This window comes from Canis lupus, chromosome 13 (genome assembly GCF_003254725.2).
Source record: "Canis lupus dingo isolate Sandy chromosome 13, ASM325472v2, whole genome shotgun sequence".
In the NCBI taxonomy this organism is placed as follows: domain Eukaryota; kingdom Metazoa; phylum Chordata; class Mammalia; order Carnivora; family Canidae; genus Canis; species Canis lupus.
The window spans coordinates 19,241,630-19,269,480 of record NC_064255.1 but is presented as its reverse complement, the minus strand read 5'-3'; the positions used below and the strand labels follow the sequence as shown (position 1 = coordinate 19,269,480).

Genomic DNA, 27,851 nt, shown 5'->3' with positions numbered 1-27,851 from the left:
TATGGTTTCAGGATTCAGATATATGTAATAAAATGATAAAGACACATATTGGAATGATAAACACTGAATTCAGAATACTGATAGCCTCTTATGAAGAGGGGAAGGGCATATGTAGGGATACACAGGGAGCTCCAACTATATTTTAATGCATTTATTTTCTTAACTGGACAAAGACATTTATTATGTTATTTTTATACTTTTTGTATATCTGATATATGTAACAATAAATTATAATATTATAGTTAAATATAAATATAAAATGATAAATTATTAGACAAGAAAATGTTTCATAATCTAAGAAAGTCACAAAGCCATCAAGAAAAGGTAACAACAGTACAATTGTCATGAATTTTTTAAAATTGTATTAAAAATTCTCAAAAAACAGGATGCTTGAGTGGCTCAGTGGTTGAGCATCTATCTGCCTTTGGCTCAGGGCATGTTTCCAAGATTCCTAGGATCAAGTCCTGCATTGGGCTCCCTACAGGGAGCTTGCTTCTCTCTCTGCCTATGTCTCTGCTGTCTCTCTGTCCCTCATTAATAAAAAAATAAAATCTAAATAAATAAATAAATAAATAAGTAAATATTTTCAAAAAGCATAAATAAAGTTGCAAGGCAAATAATACATCAAGAAAAGATATTTTCAACAATATGACAATATAAGAGAAAAAGTTTTAGCATCTCAAATGTGGAGATAGAAAACTATTCTTAGAAAAAAACAAGGAACACAGAGCAAAAATAGACCATGGACCAAAGATGGGAAAAAAAATACCAATGACCACTGAAGATATGAAAAACAAAAAGGCTCAACCTTACTAGTAATTAAAGAAATCCAAAGTAAAGCAATTAATATTGTGGAGAAAATTTTTTAAATATTGGAAATTCCAAATATTGGAAAGAATTTATTTTTAAAAATAAATTATTGGAAAAAGTATCACTATGATAGACACTTTCAAAAATTCTAAATATGCATATCCTTAAACACTGAAATTCTATTTTTATTTTGTTTAAAGATTGTATTTATTTATTTTAGAAAGAGAGCGAGCACAAGAGGGAGAGTGGCAGAAGGAGAGGGAGAGAATCCCAAGCAGACTCCATGCTGAGCACAGATCCTGATACAGGACTCGACCTCACAACCCTGGGAGAACCGAAACCAAGAGTCAGATGCTCAACCCACTGAGCCACACAGGCACCCCTCCACTTTTAGAAGTATGTTTTTCCAGCAGGTTTGCAATAGTGAAAACTATAAAGTAACTAAATGCTCATCAGTATGGGAAATAGTTACTATATTATCTGGCCCTTAAAAGGAATGAGGTAGATTAATATTGACAGCTAACATTATTTACTGATAGGCAGTATTATAAGTATTTGACATTTGTCAGCACAGTTAATCTCTAAGAAGCCTATGAAATAAATTCTAGATGAAGAAACAAAGACATAAAAATTAGAATAACCAGCATAAATCACCCAAGCTTAAGGCAAAGACAGCATAAATCACCCAAGCTTAAGGCAAAGCTTTGAATTCAGGCAGGTAAATGGCATGTTGATGCAATTTACCTCTAGGCTATCCTCCCTCCTGTATGCAGCAACATAGAAAGTTCTCAAAGTGAAGAAAAAAAACAATGCAGAGAACAACAAATACAATATGGCAGGCTGTGCATATATGTCTGTATATTCACAGAAAAGTCATATGTCAAAGCATGAAAATAATCACTGGGGCAGGTTATTGGGTGACTATATTTTTAGCAATTCATATTTTGCATTCTTCATAAACCATTTAGTTGTCTTTGCATTCAGTGAATATTAACTTAGACTCCTGTTAGGTAGTAGAAATTACTAGATACTGAGGAGTCAGTAAGGAGCAGAAACAGACACAATCTTATTCTCTTGGATCATACAGTCTAGTGGAAAAAGCAAAACATTCCAATTATAAGTAAATGTAAAATTATAACTACAGCAAATGCTGTGAAGGAAAATTAGTTGTTGTTTGAAGGCCTGGAAAGAAAGAAAGGAGTCAGGGAAGGTTTTAAAGAAAGTGATGACTGAAATGAGCTTTGCAGGAAAAAGAGGCAGTATTTACCTAGAGCAGTGATGGGGGAGAGTGTCTCATGTAGACAGTGCAGCAGAGAGAAACCAGATCTTTAAAAGATCTGAATGAGCCAGCGGGGCTAGACAGCAGTGAGCTGTTTGGTGAGGAAGGAGAGGAAGATACAGGTAGGTAGGCAGGGCATGGAGGGCCAGTTAAAAAGTTTAGCCTCTGTCCTAAGAGCAGTGCAAAGCTCTTGAATGAGCTTTAAGGGGTGTGCAGAGGGAGCATAAGGTCAGATTTGTTTTGAAAAGATTCCTCAAACTTCCTGGTAGAAAATAAATGGAGAGTGTGCTAACTAATCCTTTATGCCAGAAAAGAAACTTAGCTTAGCTGAGTATTGGCAATAGATGTGGAAAGAAATGAACAGATCCTGCCAGTATTTTAATAGAAAATAAATCCACGAGAACTTGGTAAGGTACTGAAGACAGAGAGGAAGGGAGAGAAAAGTACTGGCAGTTACTAGATGTGAGGAAGGGAGGAGTGGCATAGGGCTGAGGGAGACTTCTGTATCAGATCTGCACTCTTCTGATGGGGCCAATAGCCAGGTGTGTATATATCACTTGTGTTAATTAGAACAACTCAACCCCCAAAATAAGAAAATCCCCCCCCCAAAACAAAACAAAAAACTGACCTTCTTCTGGTGGAGACGGTTTGTGCCCATTTCCTTTATCCACAACCTTGACTCTGGGTTTTGGTTCCTTTCTTTTTTCCAAATCATTAACTGGAAGAAAAGTAGAAACACAGCAGCATGTCATATTAAAGACTAAAGGAAAATATTCCATAGCTAAAACTCTTGCAAGTATTGAGAGTATTAAGTAGAAATTAGCTCCATGATAGGATTCCATTCCCAAAGATTAGAAGTGCTATTTTGTTTCAACCCTGCCACGAGAAGGTGTGGAAGACACTTAAGAAATTATTTTGGTTGAGTACTCACTACAGGCAGATGTATTAAATAAATCCAACCTGTCATAATTGTTATAAAATCAGCATGATTACCCCCATTTCATGCATGAGAGAAGGAAAGACCAGGAGGCTAACTAATTAAAACATATTTCATAAAACCAGGAAGTATTGGCCCAGGATTCAAGACATATCTTCTGGTCTCTGAAAAAGGCCTATGTGATGGCCCCTGTTCTAGAAAGATCTTGGCCATGAAGATACTCATTTGGAGTTGGTCTATCTGCAACTAGAGAGTGGAAAACCCAAAATAATTTCCTTTCAAACTTAAAAAAAAAAAATCCCTACTAAGTAGCAGTAGAATTTCTTTGTCAGTACCAGTATGAAATATTCAGGAGCCCAGAATTAATATATCCATACCAATGGATATATTACTACTCTCTCATACCTTCACTTCCCACTGCTTAAAACCCCACAGAAGTTTCCTGCTATTGCTTGGCACCCTACCTTGTTTTGAGCCAGTTCAGACCACTACCAGTGGCAATGGTTTTTGCACAAATAAAATATCCATGAAAAGGAAGAAGTGATCCTACAGTGAGATATTTAATTTAATTGTTGCCTTCACTTCATGGAAATCAGCAGATTTATTACAGGGTGAGCTAAGAAGGGGAAGGAAGGATTTCCTCTGAACCATCCTTCTTGCCTTCTCTAGGGCGTTATTTCATTAACCCTGTCTTATCATCCCTCCCTCCTCCTCTTCATTGTACTGGTTTCCTTCCTTTTGCTGAAAGGGTTTGAGATTTGCCAGCTGCCAAGGTCATGTTTGCTCTAGCTCTATTATTTGTTTCCTTAGAAACCTTCCTTGGCTTTGTGGTACCTAGAGGTTATATTCCAAGATTAAAAAATAATAAGAAGAAGATGCCTTGATCCTATTATTCCCACTGACCCTCTAACTTTCTAAATCCATTTTTTTCAGACCTCACTCTCTGACTTCTTTATAAGCGTTGACCACTTTGGAACACCTCCTTCTTTAAATTCTTTGTCAGTTTTTACAGAGGCATTATCCTGGATTTTCTTGTATTCCTCTGACTCTTCCTTTATATTATCATTTTTTTTGGATCCTTTTTCTGCTTCCATTCCTGAAACATGATCATATAGTAAGTTTGCCCTACATCTCTGTACACCCCGCCTATAATTTTATCACCCCACAATTTTAATGTGCACCCTCCTGTGGATAATCTCCAAATCTATATCTTCAACCCCACCCACCCATAGGCCATGGCCTCAAATTGCTTACATTCAGTAAAAGAAATCTGCAATTTTAATATGAGAACAACTGTGCTGAGTGGCGATAGAAGCAGAAATAGATCTGGCAAAGAATAATTCCAGAGGAGGAAACTCAGGGACACTTCATAGGGAACATGATATTTGAGCCAGACTTTGAGAGATGGGCATGATTTTACAGGCAGAGATTAGCAAAATATCATTCCAAAGAGGAAAATGATAGCCAAAAAGAAAATTTGCCAAATAGGGCCATAAACCATTCTGCTATATAAATATATCAAAACAGTCACTTTCAACTGCGTTCCTAGGTTTTATATATAAGTTGCAACACATATGTCATACGACACTGCTCTCTTCTTCATGCAGGAGGCAAATTAAATTGGAAAACAGACTGTCATAAGCAAAGTGGCCTTAATCATGACAACAGCAACCATGTCCCTAGTATGTGTTGAAGTGAGTTAAATCCATGCAGTAATAGGCTATATCATTACCCCCATTTGCAGATGAAAAAACTTGAGGCCATGCTTGATTTGCTTGGCCAAATGCATACACTACATCAGACATGCCTTTCTATCTTTAAAAATCCAACAGCATTGTCTCATGCTTCTCTGTGTATCAGAAGATGGACTCGTGAGGACTCTACACTAATTATAAACCTAGATGCACAGCATTTGTTTGATTCATCATTTTCCTGGACCTAACCATGGAAGTTTTCCAGGGAGTGGAGACTAGACTCCATCTCACAAGGAGCAAAATGAAAAAGAAAACCATCCAAAGTTATTTTAATTTTTATTTGGGAACAACGAATCCTTGACAATAATAATGATGTAATTAAGAAATATATACACTTACATATAAGTGAATCAACTACCAGTTAGACTGTCTTAATAAGATGATTTCAGCAGAGCTAAGCAAGCTGAAAACAACTGCATTTCCTTTGAAGTGCTTTGAGTAAATAGCTATTGGAAAAGCTTTCTTAGGTTACCTGTTCCTTATGCTGCTCAGCCAATGGACTCTCTGGAATCATAAACTGCAATACCCTCAATCTAAAGTAAAATGTCTCCTTGTCCGTCCACTGTTTCTCATAAACTTTAAGAAGAGTTATTTCGCTTACTCATTTCGGAATGTCGGAGGCCAGAAACTGAAGCACAGTGCCAATAAAAGGCAGACAGAGGCTGATTTATATTGGAAATTACATAAAACCCTTTTCCAGAGCTTCCAGACAATGTGAATCTCAAAAGAATGTCATGTTTAAAACATCTGCATGTCCTACTGACAGGTGGATTCACCAAATGTCTTTGTTCAGAAGTTTCAAGCGGTAGCTGGTGAACAAAGTTGGGGTTTTTTTTTATTTCGAAATCCCAAAATATGTGTCATAAAACATTACTTAGAAGAGGAAGGGGGAAAAAAGGAGAGAGGGGCAGAAAATCCAGCTAAAACACTGTTGCACACGCAGTTCTAGATTCGTGGATGAATCTCACAGCCTCCCAGATTTGTGGATTAAGCTAATGGCAGGATTTGAAAAGCTATTGTGATTTGCAATGAAGTCCAGAATTTGCTTCAAAACTAGGGCAGAGTGGTGGGGGGAGGATAAAAGATGTAACAAGATGGGCTGTGAATGGGTAATTATTGAAGTGACTGATGGATACTTTGGGGGTTTTTTATACTACCCTGCTGATTTTTTTAAATATGTTTAAAATTACCCTTTAATAAGGTGGAATTTTTAAAGAGTCTGTAGTAACAATGAAGTAACACAGAAAGTTAACCAGGACAGGCCTCATCTGTTTGCATTCACAATACACAAAACTTTGCCATCCACATATGAATGGCCACTCTCAGGAAGAGGGAGTTACTGTGGTCTCTTCTTAGAATAAAAGGTCCACAGGGGCAGGGATTTGTCATGTTCCCAGGGTCGAAAATAAGGCCTGACACTTAGTAGTCATGCAATATGTACTTGTTAAATGTGGGGGAAGAAAAGAACACATAAATGAACGAATATCTATCTCCCCAAAAGCAAAAAAATCACAGCCTGTAAAAACAATTTTTACACTCAGTAAAGGGGAGGCTTTCTAATGACAGGGATTAAGTACCTCAAGAGTTTTCTCCCCTGCTTAGAATATCTCTGCATGCCTACCCTGCCCTGTCTTCCCAACTTACTATTTGATAATTGGCTCAAATATGAAGCCATCCCCCATCCATTCTCATCCTAGCCCATTATTGGGACAGACAGAACATCTCCCTTCACAGAGCCCTGAATTTAACTATCTCCTTAACATTTACCATGTTCACAAAGCTGTTTGTCATGGGACCCAGCACATAACAGGAAAACAGTAAAAGTCAACTGATTCACTATTAGAAAGAGTTGACTTCCTTGTTGTATAGATTGTTTATGTAGAGGCTAGACTGGCACTTGCTGGGGATACCATAGATCAGGTGCAGGCATCATCCACTGAGTCATTCGGTGAGTGTTCACTAAGCACCTACTATGTACCAGGTCGACGAGATGTCTGCATAAGGTTCAGAGGACAGTGTGAGCGAGAGCATTTAAGAAGTAAAATTTAGAGGATTTAAGTAGGCATTCAGTGAAATGGGTTAAGGGAGGGACAGAGGTGTATTAGTGCTAGAAGGAAGATTTCACTAAATATCCTTCAAGAACTCTTCAAATCTAAGTAATCCAATTTTAACCTGTTACAATATTTACCACAGACTCCAACTCAGAGCTGGAACAGAGTCCCCTGGTAACACTTTAAGAACTGTAAATACGTACTTCTGAATTGACCTTGGGCTGGCTTGCTTTCTTTGTCTTTACTGTATGCAATAATTTGAACCGTGTAATTCTGGTCTGGCATAAGACCTTGAATAATTGCTTTAGTTGCAGTGTTCTGGAGATTCAACTGATTGGTTTTTCCACCTATAGTAAAACAGAAAGGTAAGTCAGTACTAAGTAACAGGCCAATTGCATATATTATGAAAATATATTAGTAAACAAGATTTTCAAGGTAAAAACATTAAAAAATATATAAGGGTGTCTATGGACACAGAACTTACTTTTAATATATTGTTCTTTCTCATTCTTAGTTGTACTTTTTGCATTAGGTAACTAAAACAGTTGTCCAAATTAGATAAAATGCATCTACAAAAATCTTTCATCATAATGCAATTATTGCTTTTATACACAGGAAAAGCCATAGTACAGGATTAGAGGACAGTAAGCCCTCGACATCAGATACAGTCTTGAAGGAAAGAACTCCACTTAAAAGTGAAGGGAAAGATATGAACAGACTGAATGTCATTACCTACCCTGGAATTTTTGCTGTGGTCTCTCTAAACTGAGTCAAAGCATCCCCGAAGCATTAGCAATTTAATTGTCTTAAATCTGAGCATAACTGGCTCAGTGTGTTGATGGAACCAATCATTGCCCGGCTACTTAAAAGTTAGCTTGGTTCGTGAAAGTATTTCAAACCTCCATTATCTCTCCACCAAATTAGACTGACATCTAAGGCTTTCCTGGAAACACTGTTGCTTAAATACTCAACTTTTATGCAAAATTCCAAATATGCCTATCTTTTCTAATTTCTGGCAGCAGTTACTGAGTCTGAGAAGGGAGAAGTTTAAAACTTCCACCCCGCTAGCACTAACAGCAAAGAGGATCTGAAATTTGCTGAATGAATTAAACGTAACACAGATTACAATATATTTTATATCATAGTCTCATAAAATTAATGATGTTATGTCTGAAATTTGATGCTGCTATCATCCACGCAGCCTGCTACTAGAAGGCAGAACTGAGCCTTTCTCTTGCCAAAACCCATTCCTTTAAACTCATTTATGTGCAAGATGTTAAACCTGGTTTCACAAACTTCTACTATTTAGGGCAGCCCTGGTGGCGCAGCGGTTTAGCGCCGCCTGCAGCCCGGGGCTTGATTCTGGAGACCTGGGATGGAGTCCCACGTAGGGGGCTCCCTGCATGGAGCCTGCTTCTCCCTCTGCCTGTGTCTCTGCCTCTCTCTCTCTCTCTCTCTCCTCTGTCTGTGTGTGTGTCTCTATGAATGGATAAATAAAATCTTAAAAAAAAAGACCTGTATTTAAAAAAATGCTTCTACTATTTAAAACTCATCTACTACAAAGTGCACCAAATAAATCTTTCTTAATGTGTGTTTCACTAAAAAAAAAGTATTCTTAGAATACTCTGTATTAGAATCCCTCTCTGAGAGGCATAGGTATATTACTAAAGGTGTTGATAATTCTACAATAAAAGAAGCTTTAAACTCTTTAAAATAGGACTTCTTAAATTTCTTTGACCATTAACCCATTTGGTGGTATAACAGCTATTAGGACCTTGCAGATTGCCATGGAACACACTTTGGGAAAGCCTGGTATAAACTATACTTAGAACAAGTCTTGCAGTGCTAAAATGTCTACATTTTGTGTCTAGCTACATTGATAACTCTTTTTATTTACTCTATTTATTTTATGCTTGATCAAGTAGATACCAGAGTGTCAACACTGTCTTATTGGCTTGGGTCACTGCATAAAGACATTGGGTCGCTGGACAAAATATAGCCAGTATTCATGAAGAAATAATTTGCTTTCATTCTCAATTTTTATTTTTTGTCTCTGGAGGTGTTTAAGTAAGAGCTGGAGGTACGCTTTGTGGGTGTGCGATGGCAGAGGGGATTGAAGGATCTGGCTGAGATTTGGTTCGGAGATTACACAAATTACTTCCAAGGCTCCCTGCTTCCTTAATGATACCTACGTGGGGTACTCAATAGTTTAGAATTATCAGCAATTGATCAGGGAAAATTAAAATGCCAGTTGCCTGGAGGAAAAAGAATAAACTTTCAGGATCAGACATGGGGAATTCTCAGAGGTACCACAAATGGAAACTTGTTTTTTGACCTTTAAGCTCATAATGATGTTCACGAATCTCTTTTTTTTTTTTTCTCACAAGATTTATTTAAATTCAAGTTAGTAGAGGGAAGTACTTGTTACAGGAGAATTTAGTGATTCGTCACTTACGTTTAACACAGTGCTCATCACAAGTGCCCTCTCTTAATGCCCATCATCCAGTTACCCCATCCCCCCACCCACTTTCCCCTCCATCGACCCTCAGTTTGTTCCCTATAGTTAAGAGTCTCTTATGATTTGCCTCCCTCTCTGTTTTTATCTTACTTTTTCCTCTCTTCCCCTATGTTCATCTGGTTTCTTAAATTCCACGTGAGTGAAATCTTACAATATTTGTCTTCCTCTAACTTATTTGGCTTAGCATAATATACTCTAGTTCCGTCCACATTGCTGCAAATGCCAAGATTTCATTCTTTTTTTTTTTAAGATTTATTTTATTTTTTTATTCATGAGAGACACAGAGAGAGGCAGAGACATAGGCAGACAGAGATGCAGACTCCCTGCAGAACTCAATCCTAGGACCCTGGGATCAGATTTCATTCTTTTTGATGGCTGACCAATATTATATATAATAAAATAAAATAAAATAAAATAAAATAAAATAAAATAAAATAAAATAAAATAAAAAAATATAATATAATATAATATAATATATATGCCACATCTTCCTTATACATTCATCAGTTGTTGGACATGTGGGCTCTTTTTCCACCTGCTGATAGTGCTGCTATAAATACTGGGGTGCATGTGCCCCTTCAAATCAGTATTTTTGTATCTTTTGGATAAATATCTAGTAGTGCAATTGGTGAGTCATAGCATATTCCTATTTTTAATTTTCTGAGGAACTTCCATACTGTTTTCCAGAATGGCTACACAGTTTGCATTCCCACCAAGAGTGTAAGACAGTTCCCCTTTCTTTGCATCTTCTCCAACATTTGTTGTTTCCTGTCTTGTTATTTTAGCCATTCTAATTGGTATAAAGTGATATCTCACTGTGGTTTTGATTTGTCTTTTCCTGTTGACAAGTGATGTCGAGCATTTTTTCATGTGTCTGTTGGCCATTTGTATGTCTTTGCTGGAGAAATGTCTGTTCATGTTTTCTGCCATTTTGTAACTCAATTATTTGTTTTTTGGCTGTTCAGTTTGATACATTCTTCATAAATTTTAGATACTAGCCCTTTATCTGATTTGTCATTTGCAAATATCTTCTTCCATTCCTTAGGTCACTTTTTAGTTTTGTTTCCTTTATGTGCATAAGTTTTATCTTAATGAAGTCCCAATAGTTCATTTTTGCTTTTGTTTCCCTCACTTACGGAGATATGTCTAGCAAGAAGTTGCTGCAGCTGAGGTCAAAAAGGTTGCTGCCTGTGTTCTCCTCTAGGATTTGATGGTTTTCCACCTCACATTTAGGTCTTTCATCCATTTTGAATTTATTTTTTGTGCATGGTATAAGAAATTGGCCTAGTTTCATTATTCTGCATGTCACTGTGCAGTTTTCCCAACGTCATTTGTTGAAGAGACTGTCCTTTTTCCATTGGATATTCTTTCCTGCTTTGTTGAAGCTTAGTTTAACCACAGAGTTATGGGTCCATTTCTGGGTTTTCTACTTGGCTCCATTGATCTATGTGTCTGTTTTTGTGCCAATGCCATGCTGTCTTGATGATCACAGCTTTGTATTACAGCTTGAAATATGGCATTGCAATGCCTCGAGCTTTGGTTTTCTTTTTCAACATTAGTTTGGCTATTCAGAGTCTTTTCTGGTTCTATACAAATATTAGCATTGTTTATTCTAACTCTGTGAAAAATGTTGGTGTTATTTTGATAAATGTGAAGGCTGTTTTGGGGTAGTATTGACATTTTAACAATATTTGTTCTTCCAATCCATAAGCAAGGAAGGATTTTCCATTTCTTTGTGTCTTCTTCAATTTCTTTCATAAATATTCTAGTTTTCAGTACAGACATTTTACCTCTTTGGTTAAGTTTATTCCTAGGTATCTTATGGTTTTTGGTGCAGTTGTGAATGGGATCAATTCCTTGATTTCTCTTTCTGCTTCTTCATTATTGGTGTATAGAAATGCAACAGATTTCTGTACATTGATTTTGTAGCCTGTGACTTTGCTGAATTCATGTATCACTTTTAGCAATTTTTTGGTGGAGACTTGGTTTTTTTACATAGAGAATTATGTGGTCTATGAAGAGTGAAAGTTTGACTTATGCCTTGGCAATCTGGATGCCTTTTATTTCTTTTTGTTGTCTGATTGTTGAGGCTAGGACTTCTTTTTTTTTTTTAGATTTTTTAAATGATTTTATTTATTTATTCATAGAGACACACAGAGAGAGAGGGGTAGAGATACAGGCAGAGAGAGAAGCAGACTCCACGCAGAGAGAGGCTAGGACTTCTAATACTATGCTGAGTAACAGTGGTGAGAGAGACATCCTTGGTGCATTCCTGACCTTCCAGGAAAAGCTCTCAGTTTTTCCCCACTGAGGATGATATTACTGTGGGTCTTTCATATATGGTCTTTATGATATTGAGGTATGTTCCTTCTATCCCTACTTTCTTGAGGGTTTTTATCAAGAAAGGATGCTGTGGGTAGCCCCAGTGGTGCAGTGGTTTAACGCTGCCTGCAGCCCAGGGCGTGATCCTGGAGACCTGGGATCCAGACCCACGTCGGGCTCCCTGCATGGAGCCCACTTCTCCCTCTGCCTGTGTCTCTGCCTCTCTCTCTCTCTCTCTCTCTCTCTCTTTCTCTGTGTCTCTATGAATAAATAAATAAAATCTTTTTTAAAAAAATAAAGTACAAAAAAAAAAAGAAAGGATGCTGTACTTTGTCAAATCCTTTTTTTCTGCATCTATTGAGAGGATCATGTGGTTCTCATCCTTTTATTAATGTGGTGAATCACACTGGTTGATCTGCAGATATCAGTCCAGGAATAAATCCCACTTGATCATGATAAATAATTATTTTAATGTACCGTTGGATTTGACTAGCTGGTATCTTGTTGAGAATTTTTGCATACATGTTCATCAGGAAAACTTGTCTGTAATTCTCCTTTTTAGTGGGTCCTTCGTCTGGTTTTGGAATCAAGGTAATGCTAGTTTTATAGAATGAGTTTGGAAGTTTTCCTTCCATTTCTGTTTTCTGGAACAGTTTCAGAAGAACAGATATTACTTCTTCTTTAAATGCTTGGGAGAATTCCCCTGGGAAGTCATCTGGCCCTGGACTCATTTGTTTGGAGATTTTTAATTACTGATTCAATATCTTTTTTTAAAGACTTTTATTGATTTGACAGAGGGAAAGAGAGAGCACAAACAGGGGGAGCAGTGGAGGGAGGGGGAGAAGCTCAGCAGAGAGCCTAATATGGGGCTCAATCCCAGGACCCTGGGATCATGACCTGAGCCGAAGGTAGACGCTTAACCAACTGAGCCACCCAGGTGCCCCTGATTACTTATTCAATTTCTTTGCTGGTCATGGGTCTGTTGAAACTTTCTATTTCTTCCTGTTTCAGTTTTGGTAGTTTTTGTTTCTAGGAATTTATCCATTTCTTCCAGATTGCCCAATTTCTTGGCATATAATTGCTCATAATATTCTTTTATAATTGTATTTCTGTGGTGCTGTTTGTGATCTCTCTTCTTTCATTCATGATTTTATTTATTTGGGTCCTTTTTCTTTTCTTTTTGATAAGCCTGGCTAGGAGCTTATCAATGTTATTAATTTCAAAGATCCAGCTCCTTGTTTTGTTTATCTGTTCTATTGGGGTTTTTATATTTCTAAATCATTTATTTCTGCTCTAATCTTTATTATTCTCTTTTTCTGCTGGTTTTAGGCTTCATTTGCTATTCTTTTTCCAGCTTCTTTAAGTGTACGTTTAGGTTGTATATTTGAGACTTTTTTTGCTTCTTGAGGAAGGCCTGTATTGCTATATACTTCCATCTTCTGACTGCCTTTGCTGCATCCCAAAGGTTTTAGACTATCATGTTTTCATTTTCTTTTGTTGCCATGTATTTTTTTATTTCTTCTTTAATTTCTTGATTAATCCATTCATTCTGTAGTAGGATGTTCTCTAAATTCCATTTGTGTAGTCTTTCCAAATTTTTTCTTACGGTTGACTTCAAGTTTAATAGCATTGTGGTCTGAAAATATGCATGGTATGATCTCCATCGTTTTATACTGGTTGAGGCCCTATTTGTGACCCAGTATATGATCTATTCTGAAGAATGTTCCATGTGCCTTGAAAAGAATGTGCATTTTGCTGCTTTAGGATGAAATGTTCCGAATATATCTGTGAAGTCCATCTGGTCCAGTGTGTCATTCAAAGCCATTGTTTCCTTGTTGATCTTCTGCTTAGGTGATCTTTCCATTGCTGTGAATGTGGTGTTAAAGTCCTCTACTATTATTGTATAATTATCAATGAGTTTCTTTAAGTTATTTATTAATTAATCTATATATTTGGCTGCTCCCAAGTTGGGGGCATAAAAATTTGCAATTGTTAGATCTTCTCGTTGTATAGACCCCTTTATTATGATATAGTGCCCTTCTTCATCTCTTATTACAGTCTTTGGTTTAAAATCTAGTTTGTCTGATATAAGGATGGCTACGCCAGCTTTCTTTTGATGTCCATTAGCATGATAAATGGTTCTCCACCCCCTCACTTTCAATCTTTGGATCTATGAGTCTCTAAACAGTATATCAATGGGTTTGGGTTTTTTATCCATTATGATACCCTATGTCTTTTGATTGGAGCATGTAGTCCATTAACATTCATAGTAATTATTGATAGATACAAATTTAGTGCCACAGTATTACCTGTAAAATTGCTGTTCCTATAGATTGTCTCTGTTCTTTTCTACTCTTTGTTGCTTTTGGTTTCTCTTTTCCATTCAAAGGGTCCCTTTTAATATTTCTTGCAGAGCTGGTTTGGTGCTCATGAACTCCTTTAGTTTTTCTTTATCTTGGAAACTCTCTATCTCTACCTCTATTCTGAATTACAGCCTTGCTGGATATAGTATTCTTACTGCATTTATTCCCATTCAGCACACTGATTATGTCATGTCACTACCTTCTGGCCTTCCAGGTTTCTGTGGACAGGTGTGCTGCTAACCCACACTGTTTTCAGAACTCTCTCTTTAACTTTGTATTTTGCAAGTTTCACTATGATATGTCTTGGTGTTGATCTACTTTTGTTAATTTTGAGGGAAGTTATCTGTCCCTCTTGGACTTAAATGCCTGTTTTCTTCCCCAGATTAAGGAAATTCTGAGCTATAATTTGTTCAAATAAGCCTTCTGGCCCTTTTTCCTGCTCTTCTTCTTCTGGGACTCCTAGGATACAGATATTGCTGTGCTTTATGGAATCACTGAGTTCTCTAGTCTATATCCTTGATCTAATAGTTTTCTTTCTTCTTTCCAGTTTGATTATTTTCCATAATTTTATCTTCTATATACCTAGTCATTCCTCTGCTTCTTTCATCCTCACTGTGATTATATCCAGTCAGTTTTGCATCTCAGTTACAGTATTTTTTATTTCAGCCTGACTAGCTTTTAGGTCTTTTATCTCCACAGCAGGGCTTTTCTGCTGTTTTCTATGATTCTTTCAAGCTCAGATAGTATTTTTGTGACTGTCATTCTAAATTCTTGTTTAGATATATTACTTATATCTGTTTTGAGTGGATCCCTGACTGTGATTTCTTCTTTATCTTTCTTTTGGGAAGAATTCCTCCTTCTTGTCATTTTGCCTAAGTTTCTGTCTAAAGAAAAAACTGTAAGCCTGATTCCAAAGAAAAAGAAAAAAGGAAGGAAAAAAAAAGAATAAAAAGGCTGATTCAAAAAATGAGAAAAGGAAACAAAAAACAAACAAACAAATGAACAAATACCATAAGCCTGATTCTAAAGAAAAATTTAAAAAGTAAAATAAAAAAGGGAAAGCCTTGTCCTATTCCCACCAGAACTGAAGCTGTTGCTTTGCAGCACCCTATGATCAGTAGACTTGGGACATGGACATCAGATACATTATATCTGGGCCTGTGTTGATCTTCTGGGGGAGAGGCCTGCTGTGCAGGCCCACAGACCTGCCCTAGAAAGGGTACAGGGGGTTGGGTTTGGTGTAAGCAGCTCCAGTTTCCACTGGGGGTGCTGACCCTGCTGGTGGGCAAGGGTGGATGGTGGTATCACTCCCCTCCCTCCTGTCCCAGGGAAGAGGAACTAGCACCCAACACCGTTCAGGAAGCCCTCACAGAAAAGCAAACACTCTCCCCTCCCTCCTCCCATATCCCAGGCTTCTATTAGATCTCTGCCCTCAACCTGTCTGTCTCCAGGCTGTCAGCACACCTGGCACCACAGTTCTCCTGTGTTTTATCTCTGGTACAGGGCTGGCATTAAAAACTCCCAATCTGGCAAGGTGTGGACCCACTCCCTCCCCTGGAGGGGAGCCTCCCAGCGCTGTGCCCGGCACAATTCTGTCCCAGAAAAGCAATCGGAAGGCCGAGCAGGTGCCTGGAGTCAATGATGCAGCACAGGGAAAAGCTTCCACCTTGTTATTCCCCCTCTGCGTGGGCTTCTGTCCCCTTCCATTGAACTCAGTGGTGCCTGGTGGATTTTTTTTTTTTTTGTCCTTGGAGATGCAATGTACCATCTTCAAATATACTCCAGGAAGGAGCAGGTTCTCTCCTCGTGTGATCCAGGCAATCCCCATACCATTTAGTCCTCACAAACAGTGCTTCTCAAATTTAACGTGCATAGGAGTCATCTGGGGATCTTTGTAAAGATCAGATGGTGATACAGCAGGTGGGAGGTGCTGACCAATATTCTGCATTTGCTCTTAGCTGATGCCTATGGTACTGATTTCCAGACCACATTTTGAGTTCCATGCTTACAGCAAGTCCATGAGATGGGAACTAGTGCTATTTCTGCATTTTACATAAGAACTCAGAGAACTGGGATGCCTGGGTGGCTCAGCAGTTTAGTGCCTGCCTTTGGCCCAGGGTGTGATCCTGAAGTCCTGGGATGAAGTCCCACTTTGGGCTCCCTGCAGGGAGCCTGATTCTCTCTGCCTATGTCTCTGCCTCTCTCTCTCTCCCTCTGTGTGAGAGGGAGAATAAATGAATAAATAAATAAAATCATGAATAAATAAATAAAATCTTAAAAAAAAAAAAAAGAAAGAAAGAAAAACTCAGAGAACTGAGAGGATAATAAGTTGCCCAAGGACATTTCTTATACACCACAGAACCAGGTGTGGAACTCAAACATTCCATCATGTTGACCTGCTCTTTGCCACCATGCCCCCTGTGTAACAACAGCAATCCCTATATATACTCTGTTGTTTTAGTTGATTCTATTTGTATAACAAAAACATACAATAGAAGAAAGAAAAAACTTCAAGCAAAATTTAATGTTAAAAATTTTGCATAACTACTTTATCTTCATGATCAATAAATCTAACTTTTGCTTTTCCTGATTTAATTGATCACTTATTTTCACAATGTCTATTTAGCTTACATCATTTTAATGTATAACAGCTGAATAATATACTATCAAGTTAATTAATCATAATTTACACAGCTAGCCACAAGCGTTGGCCTTCCAGATGTACTCTATTCTTTTTTAAGTGTCAACAGACCAAAAATATTCATACTATGTTGAAACAGAGGTAGTGAACAGAGGTAATAGTCAATAGCCTGGAAATTTCTCCCAAGGAGAATTATGGGGAACCTAATAGTGACTCTTTAGACTTTAGGAATATTATTGCCTTGATTAGGTTTCAAGTTCAAATATTAAATTAAAAAAAAACTTTGAAATGATTTTAAAGCAACACTCAGTACTTCACATGTTTAGTTACCAATGTGTAAGAAGTTGCCAATGCTCTAGAAAACACAATCAACTGTTTTTACCTGAAGCTGGAGTCACAAGAAGTTTGTATCCACCAAATTTCCCCCTTGGAGGCTTCCATGAAATCTGTATACTGTCATGAGATATTACATTATATCTTAACCGTGTGGGTGGAGCCACTGCAAAAGAAAAAACAGTAATTGTTTACATGTTGGAACACTGGAGCTTCCATTAGTTAAACTGAAGTCAACATAATGAAATCAAAACATATGACTTCATCAGCCTCAAGATATGCTCTTTCTATAACCCCATTAATGAATTGATCAGTTCGCACAATGATACAAACCAAAGAGCATCTGTTTCTTACTCAAGAGATAAGCATTTATCAAATGGTACTGACCTTATGACAAAGACCAATGATTGAGGGTTAAAATTTAATACTCTAGTTTAAATTGAAGCCAATCTTGTAAAATGCATTCATTATGTTACAAGGATGATTTTTTTTTCAACTCGGAACATGTGAGCTTTTAAAATCTATTCCACTGGGACCTGTTTTATGCCTTCAGGGTTTTCACGTTAGTAATCCAGTATTTTTTACGATAAGGTCATTTAAGAAGGTTGTCATGGACATATTATAGTAATAAGATCTTTATTTATAAACATTTGAGAGATTATAAAAGACCAAAATAAAAAGAACCAAATAAAAGATAATTATATTTTACACACTTTGATCCATTCTTGAGGTGTAGTTGATTTATATCTTTCAGAAAGAAACACAGCATATGGTCATGAACCATGCCAGTACATTTAATCCTTTCTGATAGTTCATAAAATGGATAGGTCTCTATTACTTTTGTGTATGTCATTCAAACTTCAAAACATGTTTTTGGAACTCTACATCAGTGTTCCAGAATTTCAAAAGAAATATTTTAATAAGATTTTAATTACATAGTACCAATATTAGTTTGTCAAAAAAGAAAAGCTTTCATGTAACAGAAGATTTAACACTACCCACTTTTATGCCCTATCTTTCTTTCTCACTTTAGGAAACAGAAAGAATGGGTGGGGGTGGGGGAAACAAACATTCTCCTTAATAGGCATGTGGCACAATATGAGGTTTGGACATTAATTTGACTCCAGTTATGTCACTTATTAGATAATAATCTTGAGTGATCATTTCTTCCAAAGCTCTATTTTTAGAAAAGGTGACAGCAATGCATTCTGCACAAGATAGATGGCAAACGTACAATAGGATAATGGGTATACGCAATGTAATAGGTGGTCAATAAATGTTTCCTCCTCCTGCCCTCACTTCATTAAAGGGGTGAACTCAAAAGCTCATTTAATTCTCACAAAAATACACTGATATCTGAATTTTATATATAAGAGAACCAAAGAGAAGCTAGAGACTTGCCCAAGTTCACATACTGGTGAGTGACAATCCCTGACCCCAATGAAATGCTCTGTTTCTTTGGCAGAAGAGCCATCTCAAGAAGGCACCCTTCACTGAGCTAGATGAATAAGTGACTTACTCTACAAACTACCCACTCATCCAAAATCAATAAGCAATGAAATAGACAATCTTAAGAGTAGGTATTCTCCTTCTACTGCCCTTTACTACTTCTAGTAGAAAATGCTAGCCATGCAAAGCAAAAACATTAACTTCCCATTCTCAATTTGAATGGAAGAAAGAATTTACATTTCTCTCGTTTATGGGAAAATATGGATTTATCATAACTATTTTGAAATTCAAGAGGAAGGTGGCCAAACCTAACATTTGGATGAACCGAAGAACTATTACTATTTTGCTTAATCTGGAACTTGGCGAGAATAATCTATGCATAGGTAGGCTCCTATTAATTATGGAAGAAGATGTAAAATAAGAATTAAAGCATTTTAAATATATCCAGTTTCTTGGCCAAATCTTGCCAGTGGGCTTGTAGACATCATTGGCCATGCTTATTACAAAGCTCTGCATGAATGTTCTGGCAAAATACAGCTGACATGCCTAGGAATCAGCAAGTGGAGAAGAACAACAAGCAGGATGAAGGCCTCAGTCTAGACCATTGTAAGAGGATCAACCAATTCTATCGGTACCCCAGGGATGCTGACTTCTCAAGGAGGGCAAATAAGTCAATGACATTCAGAATTCCTAGATTAAAGATGAGATATCTTTACAGCATTTTCTACCCAGGCTACTGTTCTTTAAATGTGGTCTGAATTTACAGCCATGCCACATATTTTTAATCAATAGCTCCAGTCTTCTGAACCCCCAGGAGAAAGTGAAGATGACAATGACCATGCTCTGATCCCATGGATCATGCCCAGACAATACAGATGGTACTCCAGACCCAGAGTGGCATTGGCTTCCATTAAACTACTCTTGGAAACACAGCTTCCGCAAATGCAACAGCTAAATCCATCGGTGTTCAACTTTTTAAACAATTTACAAGTGATACATATGACGGCACTCCTATTAGAACTGCTGGCAAAAGGCAATACCACCATTCTCTTTTAACAACAGACCACATTCATTGCCTATATAAGCAAAAATATTCTCACAATCAGTAAATAAAAATCTGGGTTAGACACAAAGTTCACATTTCCTTTATATTTTTTGCCTTTAGGGGGTTAAGAGTGAACAGAAAAAATGCTAGTTAAGAAAGAAGGAGGAATGAGATCATAGTTTCAAACTTCAAAGTTGGTTATTTTCTCTGTATGGAAGACACTGGGACTTGTGCCAGAGTGAGATAGCAAAGATTGACAGAAACACTGTAAATGCAATGTAGAAATAATTGTTCTTATCTCATGAAACAAAAAGTTGGGTATATTCATTGCCAGACCCATTAATTATCTTTTTGCAAGCACAAAGGAGGTGCTTCTATACGTACACTTAACTTCCAATAATAATTATAAATGCTGACATGAATTTGACTCAGAATTTAATTCATATCAGTTAAAATTCTAAGCTTTTAAAGAAGACAAAAAACAAGTGTAAAGTTTGCTTTCTAGTACACAGCAAGAACCCAGGGCAAGCCAACCAACTCATTCCTTGCATGGTGAAGCCAGGCTTCCTGTGTGGGATTGAGCCAAATACAACATTTGTGAATATATGTATTACATCCTGAAGGAAAATTGAGGAGAAAGAATGAGAAGGATCCATTCCTTATTTTCCTCCCTACTACAGGGTTTGGCTTGTTACTGAATGTATAGAGCTATTTTTGTTTTGTTGTGCTGTGGGTGTTTTTTCTTTTTGAGAGGGAATTTTTTTTAAACCCCAAATTTCACTACAATTATTCTCATAGAAATCAAATCTATAGTCAGAAAAATGAATGTTTATGTTATTTATTGGAGCCTCACTGTTATCAACAGGCATTTGGGAAGTTATATTTCATAATGTGACTATTAAGTGTTAACTTTCCATCCTTCTCTCCTTCCCTTCCTTCCTTCTCTCCCTTTCTTTCTTTTTTCCTTTCTTTCACTTCAACTCAACAACTGAAATCTTGTTGTTTTGATATGTGACTACCTATGCAGAGTCCTTTTTTTTTTTTTTGAGAGCCTGTGCATGTGTTTTGGAGGGGGGTAGAGAGAGGTAGAGGAAAAAGGGGGAGAGGGAGAGAATCCTAAGCAGGCTCGAAGCCCAGCACAGAGCTGAGGCTGGGCTCCATCTCACCACCCTGAGATCATGACCTGAGCTGAAATCAAGAGTCAGATGCTCCACTGACTGAGCCACCCAGGTACCCTCAAAGATTTATTTTTAATAAAATATTTTCTTTAATTTCCTGAAACACTACTTTTTTTTATTTAAAGATTTTTTTTAATTTATGATAGAAAGAGAGAGAGAGAGAGAGAGGCAGAGACACAGGCAGAGGGAAAAGCAAGCTCCATGCAGGGAGCCCAACCTGGGACTTGATCCTGGGTCTCCAGGATCACACCCTGGACTGAAGGCAGGCGCTAAGCGACTGAGCCACCCAGGGATCCCTCTTATCCTTTTCAAACTTAATTACTTAACTTCAACTTTAATGATATGAGCTACTTCGTTACTTCCCAGCAATTTTTTTTTCTTCCAGTGTCCAGAAAAAGTTTTTTATTTTAAGATTTTATTTATTTATTCATGAGAGAGAGAGAGAGGCAGAGACATAGGAAGAGAGTGAAGCAGGCTCCATGCAGGGAGCCCGACATGGGACTCAATCCCGGGTCTCCAGGATCTTGCCCTGGGCTGAAGGTGGTGCTAAACTGCTGAGCCACCAGGGCTGCCCGAAGTTTTTTTTATTTGCAACCAAAAACCTCTGACTGATCTAGATGGAATAGTATGGGCAGTGAGAATGTGTTCTCTTTCAAAACGTAGTTTTAGGTACAGTATCAATAGAACAACGTCTTATATTTATTAAGTAAATGACCTTTAAGCAGCAGAGTATTTGGCTTATTTTTCCAAGTGATCTAAAAACACCCAAACAAACAACAAAAACCTTGGCTTTTTATCTCGGTCATTTTTCAATTAAATGCACTGCCCAGGGGCGCCTGGGTGGCTCAGTTGGTTAAGTGTTGACTCCTAATTTCAGCTCAGGTCAGGATCTCAGGGTCCTGGGACTGAGCCCTGGGTTGGGCTCCGAGCTCACCAGGGAATCTGCTTGAGGATTTCTTTCCCTCTCCCTCTGCCCCTCCTCTTGCTCTCACTTTCTCTGGGTCTCTCAAATAAATAAACAAATCCTTTTTAAAAATGTACTTCCCAATGTTCTATAAATAGGAGAACTTAAAATTTTAGAGAAATTTACTGTGGGATATACTGGGGGGGGGGGGTCTTTTTATCTTGCTTAGAACCTACTATGTTACATTTCATGACCTATTATAAAGATGCTGAAAATAGCAGTAAAGAAAATATTCTCAACTGTCCAAATATGTTTGACTACTACTAACAACAAAAAATATGTATTAACTTCTTAACACGGGGATCTTTACAAAGTTAAATCTAGCCCTGATGCAAAGTCTTCAATTTTATATGTTTGAGGTTTTTAATGACAGTTACTTTATCTTCAGTGGTTTCTGCTTGTAACCATCCAAAATAAACACTGCTGGAAACAAGTACAGATTTACTATGAAATACTGAGAAAATATTAGTCCCACCATTCTGTGATGCAATACACACTTTTTTTTCTTACAGCCAACACAATATGTTTTCTGTGTTCCAGTTCATTTAACAACTTGTCTTAAAAAAAAAAAAAAGATGCTGGAATAGTCTAGCTATAAACAGCTATTTTGAGCCAATGTAGGTTCACATTCTCTGCCAGGATGGCCATTCCTGAATTACGTTAGACTAAGGTGGCAACTCTGAGGGGCTTTGTGATTTTCCTGCCCTTTGTTCCAAAGGACTTGTGTCTCATATCCCACAGCATAGATGGCGGGTTATCTGGGATTTCTAGGATCACTGCTGAAAGCGTTCTTGTATTAATACAAACAGGAGAAGAAGAATTTGTCTGTCTGTTTCCTATGTGCTGCATGAAGCAGTTGGAAATAGGGCTTTAACACTATTTGAACATGCAAAGGGTCAAGTTCCATGCTTTTCCAAACAAGCATGCCTCACTTTAAGGAAGTAGGGTGTGGTGGTTCTTAACATTTGACTTTTCTATAACCATAAATTCCAAACATTAGACATTTAACACTCCTAAAATAACGTTCCTTATCACATTAGGATTTCCTTGCTAAGCTGATGAATGACTATTTCAGCACTAACATTTCTGTTTTTGCAAGATTAGCACGTTTACCTAGTAATAGAGTTTTGCTCACTTATACATGTTGTGCACTTCAGAGGTTAGCACACTTTATCTGCAAAAGCCCAGATAATAAATATTTCAGGCTTTGCACCCTACAGTCTCTATCACAACTACTGGACTTCACAATGTGAAGCAGCCACAGACATATGTAAATAAATATCTGCATTCTAATAAAATTTTAATGACAAAATCAAGCAGTGGGTCGGATGTGGCCCATGAGAGGTAGTTTACGGACTCTTAACATACTTAAAAAAAATGAGTAGAAATTGAGAATAAAATTGCAGACCTAAGTAATACAAATAATAGATTTCAAAAACTAAGTTCAAATAAAACAAAGCAAACAAAACAAATCTTTGGAAATGCTTAAAATGGCATATCATCAGCCTCTGTCAGGCTTTTAGTGACCTTTATGCTATGTGCTAGTTTCTAAAGAAAGGAATAGAATAATAAAGACTAAGTAGGAAGTGGTAGCTATACTTTGTAGACCTTCTATTTAAGAGACAAGGCATGACTAGGGTAGATATCTACACCCATTATAGCTTCTCATTAATGGAACCGATTTTGGAGCATGTGAATTTGACTTTTACAAATTAAATCTGCACAGTCTTTCCAGAAGCATGTGAAGAACAAGCTGTTTAACAAACCACCACAAAATTACTATGCTTAGTCACTGGTGAGGGCTTAACCCTCATCAAAGTTGTGGCACATTTCTACAAGGTAAACAGTAAAACTGAGTAAAAGCCAACAAATGACCCTGCCTAGAAACACAGAAGAAGCCATGAAATACTGTAAGAGTAAATAAAGTAAAAAATAATAAATAGAACCAATGCATCTAGAGTCCCAGACCCTAATGATTATCTTAAAGTTTTGCATTACCTTGACCCTGGACAATGGTACAAAAATAAGCAATTGCCAGAAGAGCTGGAAACAGCCAGTATTGCATGTTGCACTGAAAAATCTTCATTTTATCCTCTGCTTTTCATATGGGATGCAGCAGCAGTCCTGGAAATAAAGAGCACAGGAATATTTTGAGAAGCCTGAAAATAGAGTATATGTAGTCATCTAGGACAGGCAAACAAGCCAACACAGATTCGTAATGTGAGGAAGTAATTCATTCCCCAGAGTACCATATATTACACTCTAAAATTTAAACTGATAAAAGAAAAATTTTTGAGAAGATGTTGCAAATGTAAAGAATCATCTGAAATATTTAAGAAGCTCAGATAGTCCCCCGTGACTCTTTGTAAGGCATACATTGCACAGTGTATTTTCCAAATGGATAAATTCCAAAAATTTACCTGAAATGACCATTATAACCAGACAATCACAATTTTCTTGACAGTAATGTGCTCCTCCATATTTTTCACATACAGTTAAAAGCCCTACTGTTGCCTTCTATTGCCTACAAAGAAAAGATGATATATGGGACCTTTCCTCTGGTAATCAAAAAGAAGTTGAAAAAACCACTTGGTGCTAATATGAAATCACTTTCTGCTTTTATTACATTGGGCTGAAAAAACCAATGATCCTTTCATCTTTTCTCATAACTTTTTTCTCTCTGGTATGAATCTAAAAACAAGTCCAAGTTTTTCTTTTTCACGAGGACATAAAGAAAACCTCTAAGAAAAAGGGAGAGAGATAAAAAGGGGAAGAAGGTAGGAAAGGAAGAACAGGGAGGGAGGAAAAATGGAAGCAGAGAGAGAAGCAGCAAAGGTGCCTGGTATTAATTTACGAAGCCAGTCTACAAACTGTTGAGCACAACTCTACTACAAGCCATTATAGAGGAAAAAACTCTGAGTCCTTCCTACAGACTGTAAAAAGATATCTCAAAATTTTCCTTCTACCCAGGGCATTTTTTTCATCCATTTGTTCATTCATTTATTCATTTATTCTCTAATACTGTTTCACAAAGGATCTGAGGCGAATTTCAGATAGCAAATAGCAAATAGCAAATAATGTTTTTAGAGTGTCCGCTGCGATATTTGGGACATATTTAATTATACAATTTATTGGCACAGAGTTGTGATCTCTCAAAACCTATCTTTCTTGGTTATAGCTCCATGATAGTATCAAAGTGGTGTGTTTCTGACTTCTCCTCTCCCTCCAGAATGGAGAATCTATATATTTGTCTACTTTGTAATTTCTTTGAGAAGTTTTTCTTAACTTGTCAATATTATGTTTTTTCTAAATTTATTTCTGCATTTATCATTAGGAATTGCTTCTTTTTGCTTTTCTGCTTTTATTGTTTTATTTGCTCTTTGTTGTTCTTTGGGGTTTTTTGTTGAATTTTTAAGTAATGTAATATTATTCTTAATTTCAGGCCATTAATTTTCCTCTGAATATGCTTTGGCCACATCATAAGGCTTTAATTTCTCTTTTAACTGAAGGGTAATCTCAGTGAATGTATCAGAGTATAAGTCTATGAACTCTCAAAGCAATAGGACTGATGCACTTACACCTCTGAGATTCTGATGTTATTTCAGAGTACCCAGAGGAATAAATAATTGTACTTCTTTCAAGCAATCATTCAAAAAACAAATTTTTTGGCAAGTACTTTTTTACAATACCTAATGACAGTTTAATGTGCAACTCCTTTGTGTTCCCAATAAAAGAGATCTATACTTCCATTTTACTGTATATGATTAATCATAGAAATCTGTACTGTATTTATATGATCTAATAATCATATAAATAATCAAGTTAAGATCCCATAATTAAAATTAAAGAATGTACTCAATTTTATCTAGAGATCCCAAAAATATCTTTCCTTACCAGCCTACCATAGTTTCAAAATGCTAATTACAAAAGAATATTTCCTTAGATTGGAGCGCCTGAGTGGTTCAATCGGTTAAACATCTGCCTTCAGCTCAGATCGTGATCCCAAGGTCCTGGGATCTAGCCCAGCATCAGACTCCCTGCTCAGCAGGGAGTCTGCTTCTCTCTCTGCCTTTGCCGCTCCCTCTGCTCTGTGCTCTCTCTCTCAAATAAATAAATAAAATCTTTAAAAAATGTTTTTTTTTTAAAGAATATTTCCTGGAATTATGACATTCACATACTGGCAGCTCCTTAGAATTCCTAATGGAATAGACAATACATTAAGTGCCTATCCTAAAAGAATAAGCAACACATTCAGGGACTAACATATGTATTTTATTTTATACATATTTAGCATTTTAGCTTGGGTTGATTCACTACAGATTAGTAAACCAACCTTTTGTCACAACACAGAGGAAAAGGGACAAATGGTGAATAAATTTTGATGAATCAAAGGAGGAAAGACCCTGGGGCATATGTAGAATCCTCACTCTTCAGAGGCAAAAGGAACAAGATTTAGGGGATTATCCAAAGGGATGTGAGTTGCACTTATATAGACAAAGGCACAAATACAGAGGAATTGAAAAGATATGGGAGTGGGTTTCAGCCCTACTGCAGCCAAGACATCAACAACTCTGTCAGTCACCCAGATAGCTGCCACTATACCCCCCCAAAACACCCCATCCAGTAGAACCACTCTCTCAACTCAAATAAAACATTCTCAGATTTTGTACCCCAACACTATAAACACTAGGTTTCAACCAGAACAAGGCAAAGAAAAAAGAGCAGTAAAGAAATAGGCCACATCTGTGTTCCTGGCATACACTTTAGGATCAGGGACTTTCATCAGAAACCATATGATAGTATTTTAACGTAGGACCAAAAGGTCCTTTTACAAGCCATAATCCAAAAGCCTTTCTCTGTCCTCTTTAAGACACTACAGTTCCTGGGCAGCCGGGGTGGCCCAGCGGTTTAGCGCCTCCTTCAGCCCAGGGCATGATCCTGGAGACCCTGGATCCAGTCCCAGGACGAGCTCCCTGCATGGAGCCTGCTTCTCCCTCTGCCTGTGTCTCTGCCTCTCTCTCTCTCTCTCTCTCTGTGTGTGTTTCTCATGAATAAATAAATAAAATCTTAAAAAAAAGAAAAAGCCCAAGATTCATTATAAAAAAAAAAAAAGGACACTACAGTTCCTGTGTCCAGGTGTTTTGAAGCAATAATTAACAAGCCACATTGGAAATTACTCTGCATTGCACAAAATTTAATTGTAATTAATTAACTAATTCTACCCTACTCCTGGTAATCTTTTTTTAAAAAAGATTATTTATATGGAAAAATTGTAGCCATAGCTTATCTTTAAATCTTCCTTTTTGTTGTTTACTTTAAATTAGGATGAGTAATACCATATTGAGAGAAGTGGAATTTAGTTTTCCCAAGGTTTTTTGCCAAGTCTCAAATTTTTGGACAGTAAAATAGGGGCAAGAAAAATCCCAATTCCTATTAAAGTGCCATGAGATACTTTAACATTTACCAAAATGTCAAAGCCTAATTTGTTGAAACTTTGCCCAAAAGCCTGCCCAAGACAAATAACTCTGCCTTGATTTTTTTGTTGTTGTTGTTTAAAAACATGTTAAAAATGGCTGTTAATTTCTAAGTTCAGAAGGTATAAACTAAATTTTCGGAAAGCTGATAATGTCTATTACAGGTTTTCTCAAAACACTCACAATTTTGTAGTCAGTAATTGAAAACTATCCCCATTAGGACTAATTTGCCTTTCTTCTACTTCATATGTTTGTTTTACTTAATGTCATTTGTATAGTTGAGTTTAATAAGGAGCAAAGTCCCTGAGTATAGTCAGTTTTATCAAAATTCCTTAAAACATTTATTCTAAAGTTTTGTAAACCACTCATACACACACACACAGACAGTTGCACAGACTTACACATATACATACATTCAAATCTTGGAAAATGTTCTATTCAGTGAGTGCTAACTTACAAAAAAAAGTGAACTTAAACAAAATTGCTGCTAGCCATCTGGCATATGGTCTTTAGAGAGCCTGTTATTTGTAGTATTAGATACCAAAACTTTCTACTTGGAACTAAGGAAAACACAAAACTTTATACTATATAATCCCTGCCCTCAGTGATCTATTTTATTGAAAAGAAAGATCACAAGCAAACACATTGCAAAGCTACATAAGTACAAAATAGAACAAAGGCCACGAAGTGGTGGTATATATATAGAAAACTGGGAGTTAGGACCAAAATCTGC

The 27,851-nt window shown here is 37.0% G+C and overlaps 1 protein-coding gene across 4 annotated transcripts in view; it reads right to left on the bottom strand.

Moving 5' to 3' along the window:
- COL14A1 (collagen type XIV alpha 1 chain) overlaps positions 1-27,851 on the bottom strand; it is a 216,041-nt gene that overhangs the window by 175,521 nt on the left and 12,669 nt on the right. For all 4 annotated transcript variants that reach the window (XM_025450239.3, XM_025450240.3, XM_025450241.3 and 1 more), the window contains exons 2-5: positions 23,643-23,768; positions 17,058-17,174; positions 7,035-7,178; positions 2,718-2,807 (exon numbers count right to left, since the gene is read on the bottom strand). In XM_025450239.3, the coding sequence (XP_025306024.3) occupies positions 2,718-2,807; positions 7,035-7,178; positions 17,058-17,174; positions 23,643-23,730 (439 nt within the window). In that variant the 5' untranslated portion in view covers positions 23,731-23,768. The remainder of the gene's footprint in view (positions 1-2,717; positions 2,808-7,034; positions 7,179-17,057; positions 17,175-23,642; positions 23,769-27,851) is intronic.